The sequence below is a fragment of the Enhydra lutris genome, unplaced genomic scaffold, assembly GCF_002288905.1.
Source record: "Enhydra lutris kenyoni isolate GAN:26980312 unplaced genomic scaffold, ASM228890v2 scaffoldscaffold2, whole genome shotgun sequence".
NCBI classification, from domain to species: domain Eukaryota; kingdom Metazoa; phylum Chordata; class Mammalia; order Carnivora; family Mustelidae; genus Enhydra; species Enhydra lutris.
In genome coordinates this window covers 6,252,167-6,276,633 of record NW_019154086.1, presented here as the reverse complement: position 1 = coordinate 6,276,633, position 24,467 = coordinate 6,252,167, and the positions used below count along the sequence as shown (strand labels likewise).

The window sequence follows — 24,467 nt, the reverse complement described above, 5'->3', positions numbered from 1 at the left end:
GTACAGGGAGGTTCATATTCCAGTCTCTCAATGTGGCTGAGTCAACTGATTACAAACGAAAGCATCAGTTTCTCTTCGACTTATGGTTGGCGAAGTGTAGTCCACTAGCCAAACCCAAGCGGCAGGCTCAGTGAAATTCCACCTCATTTAACCTTGATGCACGGTATGCAGTCAGGAAGTGAAACAAGGATGGCCCTGACTCACGCTTCCTTTATTTCAAGTTTTGCATTTCAAGGTGTGCTCAAGCTATCACTTCTTCCACCCCCAAACATGACAGAGTAACTTAATAACTTCCTTTAGAACAGAGGTCCACAGACAGGTATACTAACTTTATGTTTCCTGGAAAGTATTCAGTGATACCAAGATGAAGGGAGACATTGTCAAGGATTCCACATTCTGGGCAAAGGATACTAGTCCTCTTCCAAGACACAGCTCCCCACATGTTAATTGGTGAAGTCACGATGTTTCCTGTAACCCACACTAGAGCACATTTTTATGCTTGCCTGAAAACACTGTTCTGAAGTAATTTCCAAAAATCCCAGAAATAAAAATCCCATTAGGCCAGAAACTGCCTTGAAGAGATCAGAGTATGAGTTGGACTCCTATTTTCAAAAGAGGTAGAAGGGGGAAGTGACATTTTCCTACTATGAAATTCTAGTCAATTTTTAAATCTGGAAAGTAACTCAGATACATACACACACACACATACACACATATGTATGTATATATGTATATATATATGTATGTATGTATTTTATGCAGAGGAACCACACTGATTTTGGCATTAGAAACCTGTTCTGAACCAGATGGTGAAGTGTAGGGGCCCAGAGCAGGCTGCCCCCAAACAGGCCACTTTGGCATGAAGATTATTTTGAATTAAAAGCAATCGATGGGGGCGCCTGGTGGCTCAGTGGGTTAAACTTCTGCCTTCGGCTCAGGTCATGATCCCAGGGTCCTGGGATGGAGCCCCACATCAGGCTCTCTGCTCAGCAGGGAGCCTGCTTCCTCCTCTTTCTCTATGCCTGCCTCTCTGCCTACTTGTGATCTCTGTCTCTCTGTCAAATAAATAAATAAATAAATAAAATCTTTTAAAAAAATTAAAAATAAAAGCAATCGATGGGTGCTTCAGCCTGGTTGGTTCAGTGGGTTAAGCATCTGAATCTTGATTTCAGCTCAGGTCATGATCTCAGGTTTGTGAGATCAAGCCCCACATTCGGCTCCACGCTGGGTATGGACCCTGCTTAAGATTCTCAAGTCTCCCTGTGCCTCTCCCCAACCCTCTCTCTCTCTTAAAAAAAAAAAAAAAAAAAAAAAAAAGGCAATCAAAACGCAGTAGATTCAGGAAAAGCTTTTTACGTCCCCCTCAACAGCCTAAAAAGAATAGATAGAGGACCGGCTCCAGGGGGAGAGCTATCACTGTAGATAACTACACTGTTACAAATTAGGTGTGTAGACAGGGAGAAACCCAGAAAGGCCTCTTTGAACAAAGTTCTCTATGTCCCATTGTTTCTGAGTGGCCCAGCAAACATATTCACCACACACTTACTCTTTTTCATTTTCCCATGAATTCATTCCTTCCCTTTGAAGTCCCAGACCTCTACCTTCCTCTCCTTAATTCAGAATGACATATATACCTCATTTTGTGTGACTGTCCCTTGAAATCCCCGTGTCTCCGTGGAATCCCCATAGGTACTAAATTAAATTTGATTTTCTGCTGCTCCTCTGAGTCATGTCATTTTGATTCTTGATGTCGCCTGAAGCACTTTGAAGGGGGCAGGAAATTCTTGCTCCTGGACAGAAACATTCTCAGTTGGTCGGGGCCAAACCTGATGGAGTACCTCTTGTTTCTTTTTTAAAACCCTGACAAATATAGGCAAGATGCAATCTTGCCTATACGGGCAAAATGCAACCTTGGTTGGACATTTCTGCTTTTAACCAACGGCATAACTTCTAGGAGAAAATAAGATACTAGATTTCCTCATTCTCACCTCTTAATCATGTGCACAAATATGTGCTTTCATACACACTACTTTTCACCTTTGTCTCCCTATCAAAGAAGGGTAAGTCTCTCTGTGTCTCTGTCTCTGTCTCTCTCTCTCTCTCTCACACACACACACACACACAAACACACACACCACGGAGTTATAAATTACCTCAGGAAGATTTCAAATACCCAAGAAACTAATTCTCTGTTTTGGGCACTAAGCTATTTTCTCTAGGCAAATATCTATGTAGTTTTACACAGATTTCCGTAAGCCAAAGTACCGATAAAGAATCACTTTAAAATATTATTTATGACCACAGCCTTAATTTAGAACGATAGTTATCAACATTTGTTCTTTGGATCACCTGCAGCTGAAAAAGCCAGAAGGTCTGTTAGAAATGCACATTCCAAGATCTCACCCCAGACCCACTGAGTCTGGATCTTTGGGGGTGGTCTGCATTTTAAACAAGTCCCCGGGGGGTTCTGGGGCACACTAGACCTTGCTAGCCATTGCTTTGCTCACTGTTAAAATTATGGCAAATATTCCCATCATGACTTCACAAACATTGGAACAGAACAAAGATCTCCAATAGTGAATGACCTGTATCCTCTACGTTTCAGAATCACATCTTAATACTTAATACTTAATACAAGAATACTTGGGGACAGCAAGCCAAAGAAGGGAAAAGCAGAAAGTCAATGTATTTGTGATTAATAATTTCTGCTATCAGATGCATATTATTCAACACCCTCTCCTATGAAGTTGCAAGTTCATGGTTTTGCAGACACCAAGAAGTCTAAATTTAGCTTACAGCTATAATTATGTGTTTTCCTTCTAGCTACAGAAGTTTATTGTGGTTTGTCTCTGTTTAGATTCTATCATTCAGCAGTGAGTCTTCTAGAATCATTTAAAATAAGACTTTACTGATGATGTAATGATAAGTAAAAAGGCAGGTCACAAAAAAATTAAGTTCCAACGTTGTATATAGAGATATATAATGCAAGACTGAAAGAAAATACCCACAAATCAGCATCAGTTTTTTTTGTGTCAGGGTTAGCCCACTCCCCTAAAACTATCTCTAAATTTATGTTCATTTCTAAATTTATTTTATTTTTTCATGATTTTTTTTAAAAAGATGTTATCTATTTATGAGGGAGAGAGCATGAGCACCAGCAGAGGGAAGGCCAGAGGGAGAAGCAGGCTCCTGGCTGATTATAGAGCCTGACGTGGGACTCAATCCCAGGACCCGGGGTCTTGACTGGAGCCGAAGGTAGATGCTTAACCAACTGAGCCACCCAGGTATCCCCTTATGTTCATTTTTTTAAACTTAAACATTAGAATAAACACACACTTTAAAATGTTGACTTCTCAGTGAAAAATACCATCATTAGTGTAATCGTAACTTACTGTTAAATCAACTTCAAAAGCACAAATTAAGAAAAATTTATTTCTATAAGGCTGAAATCCTCATAAAACTATTTTAACTTTTCCATTCCCTTTCTAGGCCTCACTTGCAGGCATAGATAACATGATTTTAACGTAGCTGTAATCTTAGTTTATCTACAAGTTTGAATTCTGTTTTGTCTACTTGGCATTATTTTATAAACATGTTTGCACATTTCTGCATAGCTTCAGAATTATTCCAAAGGCTACATTTTTTTAAAAAAAGTTTGATATATTGGACTTCATCCATTCCCGTACAAAGAAGCATTTCTGCTGTACCTAGTTTCAAGTTATTATAAGTAACATAGTTAGAATCATCTTCTTACGAGTTTTTTTCCCTTTTAAAAGACATTTCCTTAGAATAAATTCTCAGCAGTGGTTTTACTAGTTCAAAGGGCATGAACATTTTTATGGATACTATAAGTAACATATTTCCCTTAAGAAAATTGTACCGGGGCGCCTGGGTGGCTCAGTGGGTTAAAGCCTCTGCCTTCGGCTCAGGTCATGATCCCAGGGTCCTGGGATCGAGCCCCACATCGGGCTCTGTGCTCTGCGGGGAGCCTGCTTCCTCCTCTATCTCTCTCTGCCTGCCTATCTGCTTACTTGTTATCTCTGCCTGTCAAATAAATAAATAAAATCTTAAAAAAAAATTGTACCAATCTTCATTACCATAAACTATGGTAAAGTTTCACAAGACTAAATTATCATAAGAAAAAAGAACTGGATTCCTAAGAAAGCCAAGTTTCTTTAAAAAAAAAAAACAACACTTCATTTTATTTTTCTTACCCTGTTATGCACATTACTGTTTTATTTATTTATTTCCTTACTTATTTATTCACTTAGTAGTCTCTGCACTTAATGTGGGGCTCAGGCTCATAACCCTGAGATCAAGAGTTGAATGCTCTTCTGACTGAACCAGCCAGGAGACCCTGTATGTACATCACTGTTTTATTTTATATTCATTTTGATTAATAATTTTTAAGTTATCAATATGCCAGGCACCATTCCAAGGGGTTTACATAAAGTCATGTTTTCCTAAAAGATAACTGAAATAAACTGTTACCGAAGCTTATAAAAACCTGTCCTTTATATATTAGATAGTACAATAAAAGAAAACTTAAGATTTCTGGAAAATAACTGACCTTATTTTATAGAGGTGGAAAGGCACCAAAGACTTAACTATGAAAGAAAATAACTTTTAGATTTCCCAGCATATTTTTTTTTTGTACATCAGAAGAACCAGTTAATCGGTTAATCGAAAGAAGTCATAATCTCTTTTATTACTGAGAAAAAAAAAGCTTTTCAGGATTCGCAAGCCCATTTAACCCATACCTTGTTTCCTTAAAAGTGATTAAATAAAGCTTAAAAAGTCCATTGAAGGAACTGGGCTAATAAAATGCAAAGTGACAATACTGCTAGTAATCTTTTTAAATAATTAAGAAAGCCATTCAATAAATGACCTACCTGATTTGACCAAGCACAGCAAACTGATGAAGAAGTATAATTTCAGCATATGGAAACTGGAGAGAGTGTGCGTCACATTCACAAGAAGGGTGTTCTGCCCAGAGTCTAGTTTCTCAGAGGGCTTTGCTCAGAGAGAGTTCAGAGGACTAATCCAGAGGTGTGGTGATAACAGGAAGTTCCAGAGAGGGACGGCAGGCAGGTCCCAACCCTTTCAGGATATTTGACTCCTCCTCTTTTCAGTGGAAGGTTGGTACATTTTTGCCTGACACAATTTTATGCATATCTTTTAAAAAATTGTATGCATGTCTTAATATCCTAATGTGTACTTACAGAATGACGAGTTCAAAATAGTTTCATTCTTTGTGGGCGGTTTATTAGTCGTTTGGCGTGGTATGTTGAAATCAAGTGTGCTTTGAGATATTTGCCTCCCTGTCCTTGTGAATGAAACAAATGCAATGACTATTCTGTTGGCCTGTGAACACAAAACTACTTTTTATGTTAATTCACACGCTCCTGCCTCATATGGCAGTTTTTAGACTTTGCTAAGAACATTTCATTAAGCCTAATCATTCCCCCAAGCCTATGTCCAAATAGGCTTCAGGTTAAAGGAAATTTTTATGGCATTATACATACTTTTATTTCTTCTTATCCAGAGTTCCTATCTCTCCCTCTCTTTCTCCTCCTCCTTTTTAAAAGAAAAGTAAGCACAAAAGCTTTAAATAGAGAGCTGTGTCAGAACCTATCCACCTCAGTGTTGGAAGTAACTGAACTTGTGCTCCCACGGCTACAAGGTAATTTAATTCCCTCTGGTGGAGGCGCCGGTAGCCTTTACTCAGGCTGGTGGGGGTTTGATGAGCTGAAACATAAATTTACTTATTTATTTACTTTAAAGATTTTATTTATTTATTTGACACAGAGAGATCAGAAGTAGGCAGAGAGGCAGGCGGAGAGAGAGAGGACCAGAGAGCCTGATGCGGGATTCCATCCCAGGACCCTGAGATCATGACCTGAGCCGAAGGCAGAGGTTTAACCCACTGAGCCACCCAGGCGCCCTGAATTTATAAATAACGATGGGAACAACTGAAGAATACGTTTCCTTCTGGAGCACCAGGGCAAAAGCCACTAGTTGTTAGCACTGTCTGCCTGAAATAGGCATTTATGAAGCAACAGCATCTCTCATAGAAGTTTATCCGTCCTCTGACTCTGTACTCCATCCCAACAGCAGGGGATTCCTTGTAGGAAGTAGATTCCAGCAATGCTTCCCAAAGTGTCAGTACCTGAAATCTCCCCTGAGGGACTTTTCAAAGCACTGTGTGTAGATTCTGGGTCATACCTCACACCTGATGAATGCCAGGACTCCCTACCAGTGGTCCACATCCCACGTCTTCCACTCAATAGTTGTGTGGCTTGAAGCCACATTTAAGAACATTTCCGTTCTCAAACTCTTACTTTTCTCAACTGTCAAATGAAGAAAACAAGACCACCTATCTCACAGGGCTGTTTTCTGGATTCAATGAACTATTGTAAGTACAGTTCACAGCGCTGTGCCTGCTGTTTTCTGGATTCAATGAACTATTGTAAGTACAGTTCACAGCGCTGTGCCTGCTACGAAGGTAAGCTCACTGAGCCCTGCGTAGCTCCTATTACCTACGTGGCTACGCCCTCCACACCCTTCCCTTCTGTCGGAAAGCAGGGCTGCTCCAGGCTGAGAAGAGGGATCAAGTGGATTTTAGGAATGGAGGGCAACCTGACAGCAGTGATGTTTCAGGTGAATGACGTCAGTCAGTTCTGTAGTCTGTTTTCATCTTTTGTCTCCTGCTGGAGAAATAAATTAAGGATACACAAACAGAGAAAAACAAATAGGGGACCTGCTAGCTTTTTTATTTTTCCATTTGCAGCAAGCTTTACTGATTGGGAAAAAACTGCCCTCTGGAACAAATGGGGAATTGTTCCACATTCTCTTAGGAACCTGTTTATGGAATGCATTGCTCACTGCTGGATCAGTGTGCTTGTCTGATAAATATTTGTTGAGCTCCTATCAGTTTTCGTACCACGCCAAGCCTTTATCTAGGCAGAGCCAATGTACATTTTTTCTGGAAACCGGCCAATTATAGGAATAAGAATCATTTCCCTTAGGAGGCCTCTTTGTATTACTGTTAATGATTTTCCTGCCGGTAGGCAGAGAAGGTGCCATCTGACTCCCCAGCTGTGTGCTTTTTTCTATTTAGAGCATTGAAAACAATACAAGAATCAATGGGAGAACCCATGCTCTCAAAGAAAGAGAATTAGTAAGAAATATCAAATATGAAAAAAAAAAAAGAAATCTCAAATGTGAAAAAACATAAAGCATTCCAGAGGATGGGGGCTAGGGGGAGGAAAGGTGGGGCAAACTGGAGAACAGGTGCGCAGGGAATCTTTGAGAGGGGAATTAATTCTGTCTTTTGCTTGTGGGGTGGTCAGGGCAATCTACACAGGTGATAAGATTGGGCAGGACTACACACACACATACACGAACACACACATACATTAAGTGCATGTGAAACTGGTAAAATCTAAATTTGAGTTGTAGATTGGACCAACATCAATTTTCTCCATTCTACTTATCTAAGATATTACAGAGTTGGGGGACTCTGGGTGAGGGTACACGGCACACCCCCGTACTATTGTTGCAGCTTCCTGTGAACCTATAATTATTTCAGAATAAAAGTCTTTAAAAATTCCAAAAGATGGGCCAACTTCTAACTATTTGAGTGTTAACATTTACTCCAAGGTATTCTGAGGAAAACCATTTCTTCATTGCTCATCAGCTAGTCAAGAGTGAATAATGGTCAGTTTTCTCAATACGATGACCCTGATTTTAAATGATCAGAACTAAAAAAAAAATAATAATAATAAAATAAAATAAAATAAATGATCAGAACTCAAAAATAACACAATTTGTCTCATTTCCAACTTAATATTATGCAGGCTCTTTTTTTTTTTTTTTCCTTAACCTAGAAATCACTTGCTACAGAGAGCAGAATAAAAAGGGGGCAGGCAAGCTTCCAAATGTGTGAACAGGAAAAACAGGTATGGAAGTGTCCTGGAACTGAGGGGAGGTGGTTTTATAGCTCTCACTGGCGCCAACGGTCAGGGAAGGTGACCTATGTCCTCTCTCACCCTGGTTTAGTGCTCCAAGCTGCCCTATGACTCACTCTAACGTCTTCTCATCTGCATCAGTGACCCCACAATCTCTTACCAGCTGTACACTTTGGAAAAATAAGTTTCCTTGATTCATTTTCTACAAGGAGACCAGGGCAACCATCCCCTCATCTGTATATTTGTTTCATTTCTTCATTCATTGATTGAACATTTCTCAGGCTTCCATTTAAAAAAATAATAAGAAAGAATAGGGGGTGGCTCCTCTCAAGAAGACAGACATATTGGGACGCCTGGGTTGCTCAGTGGGTTAAGCCTCTGCCTTCAGCTCAGGTCATGGTCTCAGGGTCCTGGGATCAAGCCCCGCATCTGGCTCTCTGCTCAGCGGGGAGCCTGCTTCCCCCTTTCTCTCTGCCTGCCTCTCTGCCTACTTGTGATCTCTTTCTGTAAAATAAATAAATAAAATCCTTAAAAAAAACAAATGTAAGAAACAATATAAATATATAGAGAATAATACATTTAGGCTAGCTTATTAACATTATTATGTGGATAATTTTTTGGTAGTCTATTACAAAACCGTAAGGAAACACCTGCATACTACTTTCCTGGCCTAAGAAGTATTTTTCATGGAATAGAGCTACTTTGTTTTAGAAACCATGACTTCCTTACAAACAATGTATCAAACAAAATAAATGCAAGTCCAATGCTTTTAAGTAACTGCTTCTTTGCAGAGTGCTGTTCAGAGGGTTTCTAGAGGGCTCTAGCAAGGCCTGTAGGCACACTGGCAAGACAGAGGCAAAATGCTTTATTAATTGAAAATTCATTAAAGGGGCACCTGAGTGTCTCAGTTGGTTAAGTGTCTGCCTTGGGCTGAGGTCATGATCCCAGGGTCCTGGGATTGAGCCCCACTTCTTTCTCTCTGCTCAGCAGGGAACCTGCTTCTTCCTCTCCCTGCTGCTCCCCCTGCTTGTGCTCTCTCCCTCTCCCACTCTATCAAATAAATAAATAAAATCTTTTTTTTTTTATAAAATCTTTAAAAAAATTAAAGTTCACTAAAAATTTTTTTAGGGGGCACCTGGGTGGCTCAGTGGGTTAAAGCCTCTGCCTTCAGCTCAGGTCATGATCCCAGGGTCCTGGGATGGAGCCCCGCATCGGGCTCTCTGCTCAGCAGGGAGCCTGCCTCCCTCTCTCTCCACCTGCCTCTCTGCCTACTTGTGATCTCTGTCTGTCAAATAAATAAATAAAATCTTTAAAAAAAATTTTTTTTTAAATTAGGGTTAGTGTCCAGTATTTAATATCCATTGGTACCATATATTTTAGATTTATTTAGATCTTAAACTGCGGTTTTAAATTATTATTATTAGAATCAGAATCCAGTTTTTATTTTTATTATTTTTTTAAAAATTTTATTTATTTATTTGACAGAGAGAGAGATCACAAGCAGGCAGAGAGGCAGGCGGGGGGCGGGGGGGCAGAAACAGACTGAGCAGAGAGCCCCATGTGGGGCTTGATCCCAGGACCCTGAGATCATGACCTGAGCCAAAGGCAGAGGCTTAACCCACTGAGCCACCCAGGTGCCCTTCGTTTTTATTTTTAACTGGCTTTCCAAGGATTGGTCACAAGAATCTTGCACCCTCATTATTTAGTCATATACACAGAGCAGGCACACAGATTTGTCTCGGTGAGAAGCAACTCTGGAAGAATCCACACCCGTAACATCTGCCTTGGGCCCTCATTTGGAACCATCATGAACCCTTTGAGGTATTCATGCTAACTCATCAGGGTCTTTCTTGCCTAGAGTCATCCTCCTCTTCTGGATGGGAAACTGGGAACCCTTGAGGACCTCCCAGAGGTTCCTTTCTTTTTGAGGTTCTCCCTAGGGCCCTCCAAAGTATCAGGGTTGCTCCATAGTTGAAGTCAGACTACTCCAAAAAAACATGTGGAATTTGATGAGAATCAACCCAACCACTTTTAGTGATTTAGTAACAGAAAACAACAAATTTAATTTATAAATTTATTTTCCTTAATAAATAAGAACAACAGTATAAATTTGCCTTCCTTAACCACCACAAAAGACAACAAAAGAGGGATCACCCTGCAAATAGATACAAGAGGGACAGAATACAAGAGGAGGTGGCTTTTGCAAAGACCTGAGAAATGATCAGGCACCAAATGTCAGTAGTTCTGATGGGTTTGGAAAGGGGAAATGGCAGATCCCGTGGAAAATGCAGGATGTGGAAGTGATCAGTAAATTGGCTTATTAGATCGTTGAAGAAGAGGGAAGAGAAACATTAGGCATTGGGCCATGCTGGCCGCTGAAGTCAGTCCATCACACACATGAGTACATTTCACTGGCCTGCAGATCTGAGAAGCAGGTTCGATTACCTCTATTTTATAGATTAGGAAAGAGGCTCAGGTAGGGCCGGGTGCTATTTCTCCATAAGGCAGTCCAAGCCTGTGAACAGCTTTTGTAATAAAATCTAGGACGAGGAACTCTACTTGCTTTTGGATAATAAGGCCAGATTAGACTGAATAAGATCAACGTCCCATTATTAGGAGGATATGTTTTTCTTGAATACCAGAGTTGATCCCTGGAAGGAAATTAATCTCCAGGGTGGTGAACTATGTTGGATTTTAGGCGCAAGAGGCCCAAACCAACAACATCTTACCTTTGGGCTCCTACCCACTTCTATCAAATGGCCCAGAACTCTGGCAGGGGTCAACAAGACCAAAACTCACAGGAAATCTTTTAACATTCTGAGTGCTGGTAAAGGGAAAATGTGCAAGATTGAACATTGAATTGGAGGGCTGGCTGAGTCTTCACTGTTCTGTGGACAGAAGGAGAATTAGGGATGGGCCTTGGAAAGGCTTGAAGGAGAGGATCTCTGCAGGAGGAAGAGGAAGAGGAGGAAAAGGATCTTTTTTTTTAAGATTTTATTTATTTGACAGATCACAAGTAGGTAGAGAGGCAGGCAAGGGGTGGGGGGCGGGAAGCAGGCTCCCCACTGAGCAGAGAACCCAATGCGGGGCTCAATCCCAGGACCCTGAGATTATGACCTGAGCCGAAGGCAGAGGAGCAACCCACTAAGCCACCCAGGCGCCCCAAGGAAGAGGATCTTTTCAGAAAACTGGGCAACCATAGAGAATACCCTAATGAAAACCTAAGCACCACCAGCAGTACAAGGGTGCAAGTTATCCAAACCAGGGAAGAAACCTCAATGTCCTTGTTCTTCCATAGGCCTTTTGTTTTTTGTTCTGTTTTTGTTTTCTCTCCAGCCCTCTTGTGAAGAGTTCTGAGGTCCAGGAATGGCTGTAGCAGTGGTGGGTTGAGGGGTGAGGATAATCCCACTCCTTGCCAGTGGACAGGCATTGGCCTATGCCTCTACTGAGGACCACAGGACAGCGGGGGCACTAACTGGTAAAACCCCAGGCAGGAGAAACTATAAGGTTGAGTGGCTTTCTTTTCTCCCTTTCAGAGGGCAACCAGAGGCAGTAAGAGGACAAAAAGGAGATGTGTGTGTGGAGGTGGGGGGGGGCAGTAAGTGAGGGTGGGGCCTGGCCATTGCTCCACTCAAGAGTTACTGTTTGTTCATGAGGCCCAGGGGGTTTGGACTGAGGTAATTCCAAAGCCTTCCACTTTTCATGGAGGGTGACTAACATTTTATTTTGTATATGTGCAGGTGCTTTTTTAGAGTTAATTGAGAGCCCAGCCTGAAACACATCAGGGCAGAGGTAGAGGAGAAATTCTCTTCTATTGGTGCCTCATGAAAGATGTTGAGACTAGTGGAGAGATGACTTTGAGGGAAGGAAAGTCCTTCTGGGAGTCCTTCTGAGCAATGGACTTTGGATGCAGTACTTTTATTTTTATTTTTTTATTTTTTTTAAAGATTTCATTCATTCATTCGACAGACAGAGATCACAAGTAGGCAGAGAGGCAGGCAGAGAGAGAGGAGGAAGCAGGCTCCCTGCTGAGCAGAGAGCCCGATGCGGGGCTCGATCCCAGGACCCTGGGATCATGACCTGAGCCGAAGGCAGAGGCCTCAACCCACTGAGCCACCCAGGCGCCCCTGGATGCAGTACTTTTAATAGTCACTTCTAAATCAACTGGTCTTTGCTTTTCCACACTCCTCCGGGAGGGGTCCATCCAGTGGCATTGTTCTGCATTCCTGTGATAACTTAAAGGGAAACTTGTACAATGTCTGGAGCCCTTGATGTCCTGCAAATGAAGAAGGAAGATGTCTTCAAATCCCTTGCAGTGGGAATCCGCTTAGGTGGCACCAAACTTGACTTCCAAATGGAACAGTCTACCTACAAAAGAAAAAGTAATGGGATCTACATCATAAATCTGAAGAGAACCTGGGAGAAGCTTCTGCTGGCCACTTGTGCCACTGTTGTGGTGGAAAACGGTGCTTAAAAGAAAATGTCCAGGAATGCTGGCCAGTGAGCTGTGCTGAAGTGTCCTGTGCTCTTGGAGCCCCTCTTATAGCCAGCCATTTCACTCCCAGAACCTTCGCTAACCAGATCCAGGCAGCCTTCGGGGAGCCAAGACTTCTGGTGGTTACTGATCCCAGGGCTGCCCACCAGCCTCTCCCAGAGGTGTCTTATGTTAACCTGCCTACCATGGCTCATGTAACACAGATTCTCCCTAGTGCTATGTGGACATGGCCATCCCTCGCAGCAACGAGGGAGCCCAGTCAAGTGGGTCTGATGTTGGCCGGGGAAGTTCTGTGCATCTGTGGCACCAATTCCCATGAACACCCATGGGAGGTCACGCCTGATCCCTAGTTCTGCAGAGATTCTGAAGAGTTGGAAAAGGAAGAGCAGACTGATGCTGGAAAGACTGTGACCCAGGAGGAATGGCAGGGTGAATGTGACGAGGCTTTGGAATAGAGGTGAGGTAAGGTGGGGTCTGGAGCCAACCACCAAGAAAGATGAGATGTCTTTAGTGCAAAATGGTGGTTTTATTAAAGCACGGGGACAGAACCTGTGGGCAGAGAGAGTTGCTGCACTGCGGGCTTGAGGAGTGGTGATTATATACTCAGGAGTCTCGTGAAGTAAGGAAAATGGAGGTTTCAAAAGAGCTTTCATGTGCTAAAGATGACTGACCTACAAGATACCTATAAGATACTGGAGGCCTTGCCATTGTCAAGTTAAGGTTGTCTTCCTCTCTAGCAAGGTATAACATTAAGATAGTTGGCAGATTCCTGGAGGACTGTCACAGGTGTCCCACCCAGGAGTGAGGGTCGTGGGGGGAGGTTGCAGGGTGTCCACTTATGCTTTGTCTTTGGCTTGCCTTCTGCTCCCTCATCAAATGGACGGCTCCAGCTCCTGAGTTCACTGCTACTCAGCCTGAAGTCGCAGACCGGTCTGAAGGCAGGCAGGTGCCCTCTGTGCCAATTCAGCAGTTCCCTACTGAAGACTGGAGCGCCCAGCCGGCCGCTGAAGACTGGTCTGCAGCTCCCACTGCTCATGCCACTGAATGGGTAAGAACAACCACTGAGTGGTCTTAAGCTGTTCTTCCACAAAGGCAAACCACGTGGAACAAGGTTGATAGAAATTAAACAGTTTCTTAAAAAAAAAAAAAATCTTTTGGTCTTTGTAATTCTATTCTCAAACTTTCAGTAATAGTCTGGTGTTAGCTGTATTTGGAGAATGAAGGGAGGGGCCAATGGCCACACTTGGGATTTTCTTCCAGAGGGGTGACAGGCATAGATGGGTAGCTGGCGGTCCTGGGGCTCCAGGTGGTGACTTGCACCAGAATTCCGGGATACTTTACTGAGCAAGGGACACAGCTGTTATGGGGAGTGCCTGTGTTAAAGTTCAAGCAAGCCGGGAAGTCTGCCCTTAACTGAATCCTAGGTAAGGGTCAAGTGACAGTCAGGAATGGATTTGTGGGGCAGGTAAAAAGAAGGATTCCAGCACCGTTTGGAGAAGAGGATTGGATATTCTGTCACTAAATAGGGTGGGAGTATTTCTCATTGATTTAAATTAACCAAAAGTGTGACTTCTAGATAACAAAGCCAGAGTTAATCAGCACTCCAGGCCAGCCTTGGGGGGGTGGGGGAGGAGGCCAATAGGTACTCCCGGGCCTCAGGTAAGGCCTCTTTAAGTTTCAGTGAAGCTTTCTTTCTTTTTCTTTTTTTTGTCAGTCAAAACATACAACTTTATTGATGATACACAAATGAAGACTTTGGTGGATTCAGTGAAGCTTTCTTTGGAGTTCTGCCCTTCCCTGTCCCTCCCCAAGGTGTGGTTTTCCTTTCTCTGGTTCCTATCGCACTTTGCACATAATTATCTTGCAATTCGTAATCGTGTCTCTCCGGGTACTCACAAGGGCCAGGGACTGGCGCTGGCTCTCAGATCCTGGTTCCAATCCAGCTACACCACTAGTTAGCTTTGTGACTTTAGGCAAATAACTTAATCGCTCTATGCTGGATTTCCGGGGAGGTGAACAATGAGAGACTATGGACTCTGAAAAACAATCTGAAGGGTTTGAAGAGGTGGGGGGGGGGGGGGGGGAGGTGGGGGGAACCGGGGGGGGGGGGGGGGTGGGGGGAACCAGGTGGTGGGTATTAGAGAGGGCACGGACTGCATGGAGCACTGGGTGTGGTACAAAAAACAATGAATACTGTTATGCTGAAAATAAATTTAAAAAATGATTAAAAAAAAACAAAAATGGGCACAAGACTACTCCCCATCGCCTGGGGGTGCTGGGAGAAACGCAGGTGACCATGTGTGTAAAGTACTAGACGTAACGTATATGCAAACTAAAGGGCGGTTAACAGGATAAACATTTGTTAATTGATGTGAACTACCTTGTATTTCGTGCCCTCAACAAACGGTTACTGAACACCTACTGTATTTCAGGCGTCCCGAGCGCTCCCTCCCAAGTGGAGAAGCCTCAAGTGCGGCCAGTGGGCCTTGCCCGGCGGGCCGTCTGGCGACTGGCTCGGAGGGAAGAGAAAACCCCGCCCACATCCTTTTCGATCTCGTCAGCGATTGGACTGGGACCGTCTCGCACGCATTCCGGTTGCTAGGTTCGGGAGGAGAAGGTGGGGCGAAGCTACGCGTGCGCAGATTGAGGACGAAGATGCTTTCCGGTCCGGCGGGAGGAGGTGACGTCAGGAATGGTGGCGGGGTTGGGGGGGGGCTCTTATAGCCCTCTGGACGTTTTATCTGTGGGCCCTCCGATCGCGTCACAAGTCGGCGACTGAGCCTAGGCGGTGGTGGCCGAGGCGGCGAAGGCGGCAGCGGCGGCGACAGCTCTGGGGTTTGCTTCTCGGGGTGTGTCGGCCGCCGCTGCTGCTTGGGCCTGGTATGTACAAATGGCTGGTTAGGATTCTCGGCACCATTTTCCGTTTCTGTGACCGGCCGGTGCCCCCAACCCGGGCCCTCCTGAAGAGGCGGCGCTCGAACAGGTGAGAGAGACGGGGCCGAGCGCCAGCCTGGCTGTACCCCCTCCCCCACCCGGGGCTTGGCCGGGAGAGCGCTGCTCCAGCCAGGCAGGCCCTGCTCGGCCAAAACAGCTGGCCGGGCCAAGGCTGTGGAGGTGCGAGTGGCGGGTGTCCTGGTGACGTAGTCGCTCCCTCCACGCTGTGCGGATGCGCTCCGGATGATGGAGCGAGCTAGTTGTCTCTGGAGTGGCCCGCGATGGTTAGGATCTTTGATGTTCTTGTCAGAGTCCAGGCTGCTTGATGTCAAATGGGGCTGTATCGTATCTTGCTACTCTTAGGTTGAAAACTAAAAACTGAAGGAATACTGTCTGTGTTGTGGCTCACCGTTTACTAAGCACACTCCCAAGCGTCATCTGTAGGCAATAAATGCAGCTAAGGGAAGTGAGATTCATAGCTTGCCCAAAGCCGTTTTGACTGCAAGAATTGTTCTCTTAGCACCAAGAAACAGCAGCTGTTTTGTTCTGAAACAGCTGTCAAACTGTGTGTGTGTGTGTTTCGCGAGGGAGGGAGGGAGGGTGGTACCGTGCTTTAGAGTTCGTGTATGACGGAGAAAAATTAGGTGTCTCATTCCTTTAAAAATTGTACTCTAAAATTCAGTTAAAGTTTTGGGAAACCTAAAAGTTGGTTTGTCTCATTTCATACCACCTTGCTGGAGAATTAATCTGGAGAATAAAATACCATACCAATTCTGTACACCCCACCATCAACTTTTAGTGATCAAGTGTTCATTTCGTGTTTTTTTTTTTTTTTTTTTAATTAAGCCTCAAGATTGTTGAAGGGTGGTTTCTTGGAGCTTGAGAGAACAAGATGATTTAGTACATGAGTCTGAGAATACAGGTCATTGATGAAATTGGCTGTTGGCTGAATTCCATCATGTGTTCTACAGAGCCCAAGGTTTCATCCTATTTTCTGTCTTTTTGTGAAGTTGTTGTGAGGATCATTTGAGAACATGTTGTAAAGTGCCAAAAGTGATGTTTAATATATATAAGGATAGTGTTTGTTTATTCTACACCATGGGCCTTGCGCTGAGGCTGGTGCATGATAGGCATTTGTTGTGTATTTATTGAATGAGAGAATGTTAATTCCCTCTCCCCTATCCTTTCTTTTCGCTCTGAATCCCTGCTTTCAAATATGGAACAATGATTTGGAGATCAAAACCTGTTCTTCACCACATATCCTTAATCTAAACAGTTCTTTACAATGTAAGCCATTTTTCAGTCGAAACAAAGCCAGGAGCTCTTAGGGATGCTTAAAGTTGTGAACTGAATGGTATTCTCCTAGGATTTATTCTGTTCATTTTTTTGGTAAAACTGATCAATTATAATCATCTTTTAAAAGATGATTAATGGTATATCCTAAGCCTTTAACATTCTTGAGGTATAGGTCCAAAACTTTCCCAAATACCCCAGTTTTTTATTACCACTGTAATATCGTTTCCATGATAGAAGTGCAGTTAAATAGAACAACTTCTCTAAGAATTAAATTTTAAGGCTTCTTGTATTGTCTACTTCTAGTAAAGTAGAAGATGGCTTTCCTTTCGGGGAGAGATGAGGAGATGTCTTCTTTCAAAAGGAAATTATTTGTTCTTTTAAAATCATTTCTGGAGGGCAGCCTGGGTGGCTCAGTCGTTAAGCATCTGCCTTTGGCTCAGGTCATGATCCTAGGGTCCTGGGATCGAGCCCCACATCAGGCTTCCTGCTCAGTGGGAAGCCTGCTTCTCCTCCCACTCCCCCTGTTTGTGTTCCTTTTCTCACTGTCTCTCTCTCTGTCAAATAAATAAGATCTTTTAAAAAGATAAAATCATTTCTAGAGAGGAAAAGGAAATACTAGTCCTAGGCTTTTACCTATGTTCATTTACTAAGCCAAGTGATTTCTGGCCAGTTTCAGGTTTATACTTTAGCCAGATTACAGATTATTATTTGACAGGGAGTTTTGAGTGCCTTTTCAAATAGTTTAAAAAATAGTGCTAAGTCCTCAAATGGTAAAGGCCTACTATAGAAGAGTGTTTTCTTTTTAAGCATCAGTTGAATCTCATTTTTTTTGACAGAGTGAATGGAGGATATATGTTGTATGCATCCTAGGTTTACTTATAAAAATGGATGTATGTATATGTAAATATAAAGAGATTTTATATAATTTTTTTCTTCTCTCTCTCTTTTCAGCACTTTGTTTTCTACAGTGGACCCTGATGAAATACCAGCCAAAAGACCAAGATTAGGTATTGAATATGATAATTTTTAAAATTAAATTTTTTTAAGTAGGAAAAGTATATGTGTGGGGCAAAATTCAAGAGGTAAAAAGTATGTACAGTGAAAAGTAAGTCTCTTTCCTGTTCCTTTTCTACTCAATTATCTTTTCCAGAGGTAACCACTGTTATCAGGGACTTGATTATCTGCCCAGATAAATAAGGCTGTATTTGAACATGTATTTTAAAATTTTCAGTCTTCCTATAAAGAAAAGGTACTTTTTATTTTTGAGGACAAAACATGGTAAAAATCTCCTTCAAAATGAGTCATCTAGTTCACATAGCTGAGTGAATGAATCTAACGTGTTGCCCAAATTGTTTATTTCTCTGTATCCAGAAGGCTAGATGTGGCTTAATAGAAGAGATCAAACCTAGATTAAAGGAAAAAGGCACAATGGAGTGCTATAATAGTATTTACTTTGTTTCAAAAATGAATGTAAATTTCGATCTATCTCCAGATTTGGTAGTTAGGAGTAAACATATCTGTTAAGATTTCATTTAAATTCGATGAGTAGTTATTGAGCATGTCTTACTGCTAAGCAATGTGTTAGGTTCTGCAGGAAAAAGAAAAATGAGTAAGACAGGGTCTCTATTTTTAGGGACCTTAAGAGTTGTATAGGTATATGATTGTATCATCGAGGGTGTAAGACAAGCATATAAATAGTTACTAATGTCAGTAAGGATATGATAAATGAAATAAGAAAGATAGTAACAAAATACTGTCTAATTTTCAGCTGATAAAAAGTCTCAGTAAATATTTGGTGAAAGAGCGAGTATGTGAGATGGATCTTAAAGTATGGGTGAGATATCAACAGAGCAATAGGAAGGGAAAGCATTCTAGGCAGAAGGAACAGTATGGGAGAGTTGTGCAATTCAGGAAACAGTGAATAGAACTCGGGAAAAGTTGGTGAGAGAGAAGGGTATTAAGAGGATTTTGAATGCCAGATTTATACTAAATTCATTAGGACAGTATTTCCCAAAGCACAGGGTAGATACTAGTTCAGGAAGTGATTTTAGGGGATACAACATTTCATAGCATTAAATAGCATGTGAATTATGTTGTATCCTTTTCATTTGTTTTTAATTTTCCGATTATTTCAAATAGAAAAATCTTGATTTAATGCTAGTATGTTTTTGATACTCATCTACTACCTGTGACTCTCCCTTCTGTTAATAGGCCACCTAAAACACATTGTTGTTTCATTTCTTTACATTTATAGTAGTGATACAAAGTTACCTTTCAAATACATTTACTTAGCAAAAAATATGAGTCAATTTTGAACAAAAATGTAAATAAATAATAGCAGGTCGTCCGTGGTTACATCTGAAACTCATGTAGCATTTTGTGTCAGCTGTCCCTCAATCAAAACAAAACAAGAAAAACAAAAAGAACTTTGAAGGTGGTATTACAGAAGGTTCCTGAAATAATTATGGTGATCATCTATTTCATGGACTTCCTTCCATGTTAAAGACCTGTCCCTCCATGATTTCCATGAAATATGTATTATATGTATTATATATGTATGTATTATATATATATAAAATAGTTTTCTGAATGGATACTATAGAAAGGAACCTAAGGCAAGGAACAAGCAGCAGGTAGCAGAGTTTGTAAAGGTCTACAAGAGTGCATTTGATAGACCTCTCCATGATGATGTCTCTTGAACACTTGAAATGGGGCCAGTGTGACCGAGGACTTAGATTTAATTTTAATTAAATATAAACTTAGGTGACTACTTGTGGCCACTGGCAGCTATGTTGGGCAATACAACTCTCTTGTTTGCTTTTGAGAGGAAGAAACAAAAGGAGGGTAGAGGGAAAAGGAAGACCTTAGAATCGCAGACTCACGTTCTTAGAGATGAAAGGAATTTTAAGAGCACTAACTTAGTCTGTTGTGAGGAAAGTAAGGTGGTCTTATCCCCATTTTACAGATGAAGCAGGCCAGCCTGTCTTCCTTCCCACCTTCTTCCTCCCCCTCACTCTTCCTCCCTCTCTCACCTCCTCCCCCTCTTCTTCCTCCTCCTCTTCCTTTTTTGAGTTATTGAGATCTTTTTGGCAAATTCTCAAGGCATACCTAGATTTTAGGAAAAAAAGTATTATAATACTTCTTAGTATCCACTATTTAAGTCTGTTAGTTATTAGGAATACCACATGTCCCCTGGGGTCTGGATAACAACCTGTGGGTCAAGCACGGATCTCTAAAGCTCTTATTCTTCCACTTAAGAAAGTACAGCCCAGGGGCGCCTGGGTGGCTCAGTGGGTTGGGCCGCTGCCTTCGGCTCGGGTCATGATCCCAGGTCCTGGGTTCGAGCCCCACATCGGGCTTTCTGCTCAGCGGGGAGCCTGCTTCCTCCTCTCTCTGCCTGCCTCTCTGCCTGCTTGTGATTTCTCTCTGTCAGATAAATAAATAAAATCTTTAAAAAAAAAAAAAAAAGTACAGCCCAATATAGGTGATAACCCTCAACATTACTAGAGGGATAACCTGGAATTCTCTAAATCTTAAAATGAGAAACAAGTAATTTGCAAACTTTGATACTTTTACCTATTCTCTGGTTACAGATTACTTCACATTGCATTCTGCTTACTTAGCTGTCACATCCTCCCTATTAAGTTATTCCCCTATTTTTCTATTTCTGTTTTATATCATTATACGTTCTGGAGTGCTTGTTGTTTTAAAGCCACCATTTCAGTTTCAGGCTTCTTTATTCCTCTAAAGCACAATGTGGATAAAATGATAGTCTCTTTCTCTCAAACTAGTGCTTTAAAACCCTTAATTGGGAAATAGAAAGGAAATTGTAGAGAACCAGTCAGCAGCGTAGGAAATGAGAAAGGGGTAGTGTCATAAAAGGAGGAAGTGTGGCAAGCACTGAAATCTACCCCTCCCCCTTATTTACCTTATTTACCTTATTTATTTACTTACTTATTTTGTAATTTTTATTTCTGGTGGCAGGGAAGGGTACATCAGATCTAACACATCTTTTCTCTTTCTTTTTTAAAAAATTTTAAAATTTTCATTTTTCTTTTTTTTTTTTTTTTAAGATTTTATTTATTTGCCAGAGGGAGAGAGAGCGCAAGCGAGTACACACAAGCAGGCAGAGAGGCAGGCAGAGGCAGCGAGAGAAGCAGGTTCCCTGCCAAGCAAGGAGCCCGATGCGGGACTCGATCCTAGGACCCTGGGATCATGACCTGAGCCGAAGGTAGCGGCTTAACCCACTGAGCCACTCAGGCATCCCTTTCATTTTTAATTTTTAAAAATTTTTTAAATTTAATTTTATGTTTTCAGTGTTCCAAGATTCATTGTTTATGCACCACACTCAGTGCTCCATGCAATACATGCCCTCCTTAGTACCCACCACCAGGCTCACCTATCCCCCACCCCTCTCCCCTCTAAAGCCCTCAGTTTGTTTCTCAGAGTCCCAGTCTCTCATGGTTCATCTCCCCCTCCAATTTCCCCTAATTCACTTTTCCTTTCCTTCTCCTAATGTCCTCCAAGTTACTCCTTATGCTCCACAAGTAAGTGAAACCATATGATAATTGACTCTCTCTGCTTGACTTATTTCACTCAGCATAATCTCCTCCAGTCCCATCCATGTTGATACAAAAGTTGGGTATTCATCCTTTCTGATGGAGGCATAATACTCCATTGTATATATGGACCACATCTTCCTTATCCAGTCCTCTGTTGAAGGGCATCTTGGTTCTTTACACAGTTTGGCAACAGTAGCCATTGCTGCTATGAACATTGGGGTACATATGGCCCTTCTTTTCACTGCATCTGTATCTTTGGGGTAAATACCCAGTAGTATCTGAGCTCCTGTTTTTGTTTGCAGGGTCATAGGGTAGCTCTATTTTTAATTTTTTGAGGAATCTCCACACTGTTTTCCAAAGTGGCTGCACCAATTTGCATTCCCACCAACAGTGTAAGAGTGTTTCCTTGTCTCCACATCCTCTCCAACACTTGTTGTTTACTGTCTCTTTGATTTTGGCCATTCTAACTGGTGTAAGGTGGTATCTCAATGTGGTTTTGATTTGAATCTCCCTGATGGCTAATGATGATGAACATTTTTTCATATGTCTGTTAGCCATTTGTATGTCTTCTTTGGAGAAGTGTCTGTTTATGTCTTCTGCCCATTTTTTAACATGGCTATCTCTAACATATCTTCTCAGTAGAGGGATAGCCTTATTTCATCATAGATGTTTATAGCTGCATATTTTATACTTCACTAATTCTACCTTGGAGTAGCCAGTGTATAATAAGCACTTAGTAAATAGTTATTTAGGAGTGCATTGTTACCTGCCTAGGAAGTAAGGACAAATGAGTGAGTAAATTATAGTGCTTCCTGTCAGATTCTGCCATACTTAGTGTCTGCGTGCTGCAGGTTATGCCCCTGTCTCTTTGGTTTATTTATTTTATATATTCTGAAGAACTCATTGCTAGAACTCATTGCTTACAAGTTGTCATTTTAGGGCATTTCTTTATGAATCAGTATGTGATTTGCTAAAGTGATGATTTCATGTTTTTGTAGCATCCAGAAGAGATACCTTATTTGAAAAACAAAAATCACAGGGTTCCTGGCAGGCTCAGTTGGTAGGGCATGCAACTCTTGAACTTGGGTTCCTGAGTTCAGACCCCACGTTGGGCCTAGAGCTTACTTTAAAAAACCAAGCAAACAAGCAAACAAGCAAACAAACAAACTAACAAAAACAGGGGCGCCTGACAGGCTTTGTTGGTAGAGCATGTGACTCTTTCCTCCGCCCCACCCTGAGAGGGAGGGAGAGAGTGTGCCAGAGAGGGTGGGAGGGGGAGGGGCAGAGGAAGAGAGAGAATCTGAAGCGGCCTCCACCACCAGTATGGAGCTCAGTGCAGGGCTTGATCTCAAAATCCTGAGATCATGACCTGAGCTGAAATCAGGAGTTGGAAGCTTAACCCATGGAGCCAACCAGTTGCCCTGCATGTGACTCTTGATCTCAGGGTCATAGGTTCAAGTTCCATGTTGGGTGTGGAGCCTACCTAAAACAAAACAACCCCCAAATCCCAGAATCACAATACTGGAAATCTACTTATTCAGATAGGAGAAAAATTACTTTTATGGATACCTTCTTATTTCAGTGATTGAAAATTGGACTTCTAATAGAGATTGAGAGAGGCCTTTTCTAAAATATAATTTATTTTTTTTGCTAGAAGTTTATTACTCTATATATATGTATAATCTATATTATATTGTCTAGATTATTTCATTCACCAAGTCAAAACCAGTCTCTACAATGCTGCCAGCTTATTTGGATTCCCATTCCAGCTGACCACAAAACCCATGGTAACTTCTGCTTGTAATGGAACACGGAATGTGGCCCCTTCAGGAGAGGTCAGTGGGGATAGTGTTACATTGGGGTTACTGATCTTTGTACTTAATCATTAAAGTTAAAATTCAGAAATATTCTTTTTAGGAATTTAGTGGAATGACATTTCTTTCCAGAAATATTGATGTCTTTATTGGCCTTGATATAAAGGCCAAGAAAAAATATTTGTAAAGAGCCCAATTACTAATACATCTGCTTTTCTTGTGTAAGTATATGTAAAGACCTGAAATTGTTATTTTATACATAATTTTGCGAGTCTTTACCAATTAAACTTTGGTCTTACTGATAATGTTTCTTCTGTGAGCTAGTGAAAGAATCACCAATAGAGTGATTTTTTTTTTTATATTAAAAACTTACTTAAATTCTAAAATTGAGATACTACAGAGGTGATTCTATTTGATTTTAAGGTATTTTCGAACTCTTCATCTTGTGAACTGACAGGTTCTGGATCCTGGAACAACATGCTGAAACTGGGTGAGGTGGTCAAAAATCTTTCTACTTTCCTATATCTCTTTCTGCCTCTGTTTTCTGAGTTTTGAGAATATGAAAGGAAAACAAACACTGATTTGGGTTGGGATGAGAGCACACACATATTCTGTCTACCTTCTAAAAATTATTGAATAGTTTTCTTTTAGAATTGTCATTGAATTTATTGTTTGTGTTTTCTATTTGTATTATGAATGTCCTTAATATGAGTTGGTTCAGAGTTCATTCATTAAAAAAAACAAATAAAAACATTTCTTGAGAGCTTACTCAGTGTCAGGCATGTGTTAGGTTATCAAGAATAACAAAAGGACAAAATAATACATAAAACCTTTCATAACACGGAGGACATTGGGAGATGGAGAGGAGAAGTGAGTTGGGGGAAATCAGAGAGGGAGACAAACCATGAGAGACTGTGGACTCTGAGAAACAAACTGAGGGTTTTGGAGGAGTGGGGGGCTTGGATGAGCCTGGTGGTGGGTATTAAGGAGGGCATGTTTCGCATGGAGCACTGGGTATGGTGCATAAACAGTGAATTTTGAAACACTGAAAAGAAATGAAAAAAACAAAACAAAACAAATAATGATAAAACCCTGTCTTTGAAGGACATCATCTGATTGGGGAGCAACTTTAGGTTTCCAGTTCTCATAGTTTTATGGATTAGGAACCTCCATGTCATTCTTGGAACCCAAAATTGAATTGTTTATTGTACATAACTGTATAAAATTCTGTCATGGGGAAAAAGAGGAAGAATCCAGAAAACAGTTATTGTACATAACTGTATAAAATTCTATCATGGGGAAAAACAGGAAGAATCCAGGATCCTGATAATGGCTGAGATCTATGTCACACAGCCTATAAAGTTTGAGATAAAGGGATAAGAGCTCTTAGAAAAGT

At 41.6% G+C, this 24,467-nt stretch overlaps 2 protein-coding genes and 1 pseudogene across 3 annotated transcripts in view; 2 read left to right on the top strand and 1 right to left on the bottom strand.

The window, feature by feature from the left end:
- LOC111151624 (lipase H) overlaps nt 1-5,085 on the bottom strand; it is a 44,940-nt gene extending 39,855 nt beyond the window's left edge. Inside the window, exon 1 of the mRNA XM_022509731.1 lies at nt 4,893-5,085. Within this exon, the coding sequence (XP_022365439.1) occupies nt 4,893-4,941 (49 nt within the window). The 5' untranslated portion in view covers nt 4,942-5,085. The remainder of the gene's footprint in view (nt 1-4,892) is intronic.
- A 7,140-nt stretch (nt 5,086-12,225) lies between these two features.
- On the top strand, nt 12,226-13,540 carry LOC111150573 (annotated as a pseudogene).
- A 1,714-nt stretch (nt 13,541-15,254) lies between these two features.
- The window catches only part of LOC111147979 (SUMO1/sentrin/SMT3 specific peptidase 2), a 34,313-nt gene continuing 25,100 nt past the window's right edge, over nt 15,255-24,467 (top strand). The window contains exons 1-4 of one of the 2 annotated variants that reach the window (XM_022504308.1): nt 15,255-15,448; nt 17,647-17,702; nt 22,959-23,092; nt 23,495-23,561. In XM_022504308.1, the coding sequence (XP_022360016.1) occupies nt 15,348-15,448; nt 17,647-17,702; nt 22,959-23,092; nt 23,495-23,561 (358 nt within the window). In that variant the 5' untranslated portion in view covers nt 15,255-15,347. Of the gene's footprint in view, nt 15,449-17,646; nt 17,703-22,958; nt 23,093-23,494; nt 23,562-24,467 lie in introns of those variants that run through there. The other variant, XM_022504319.1, reaches the window with a different exon arrangement.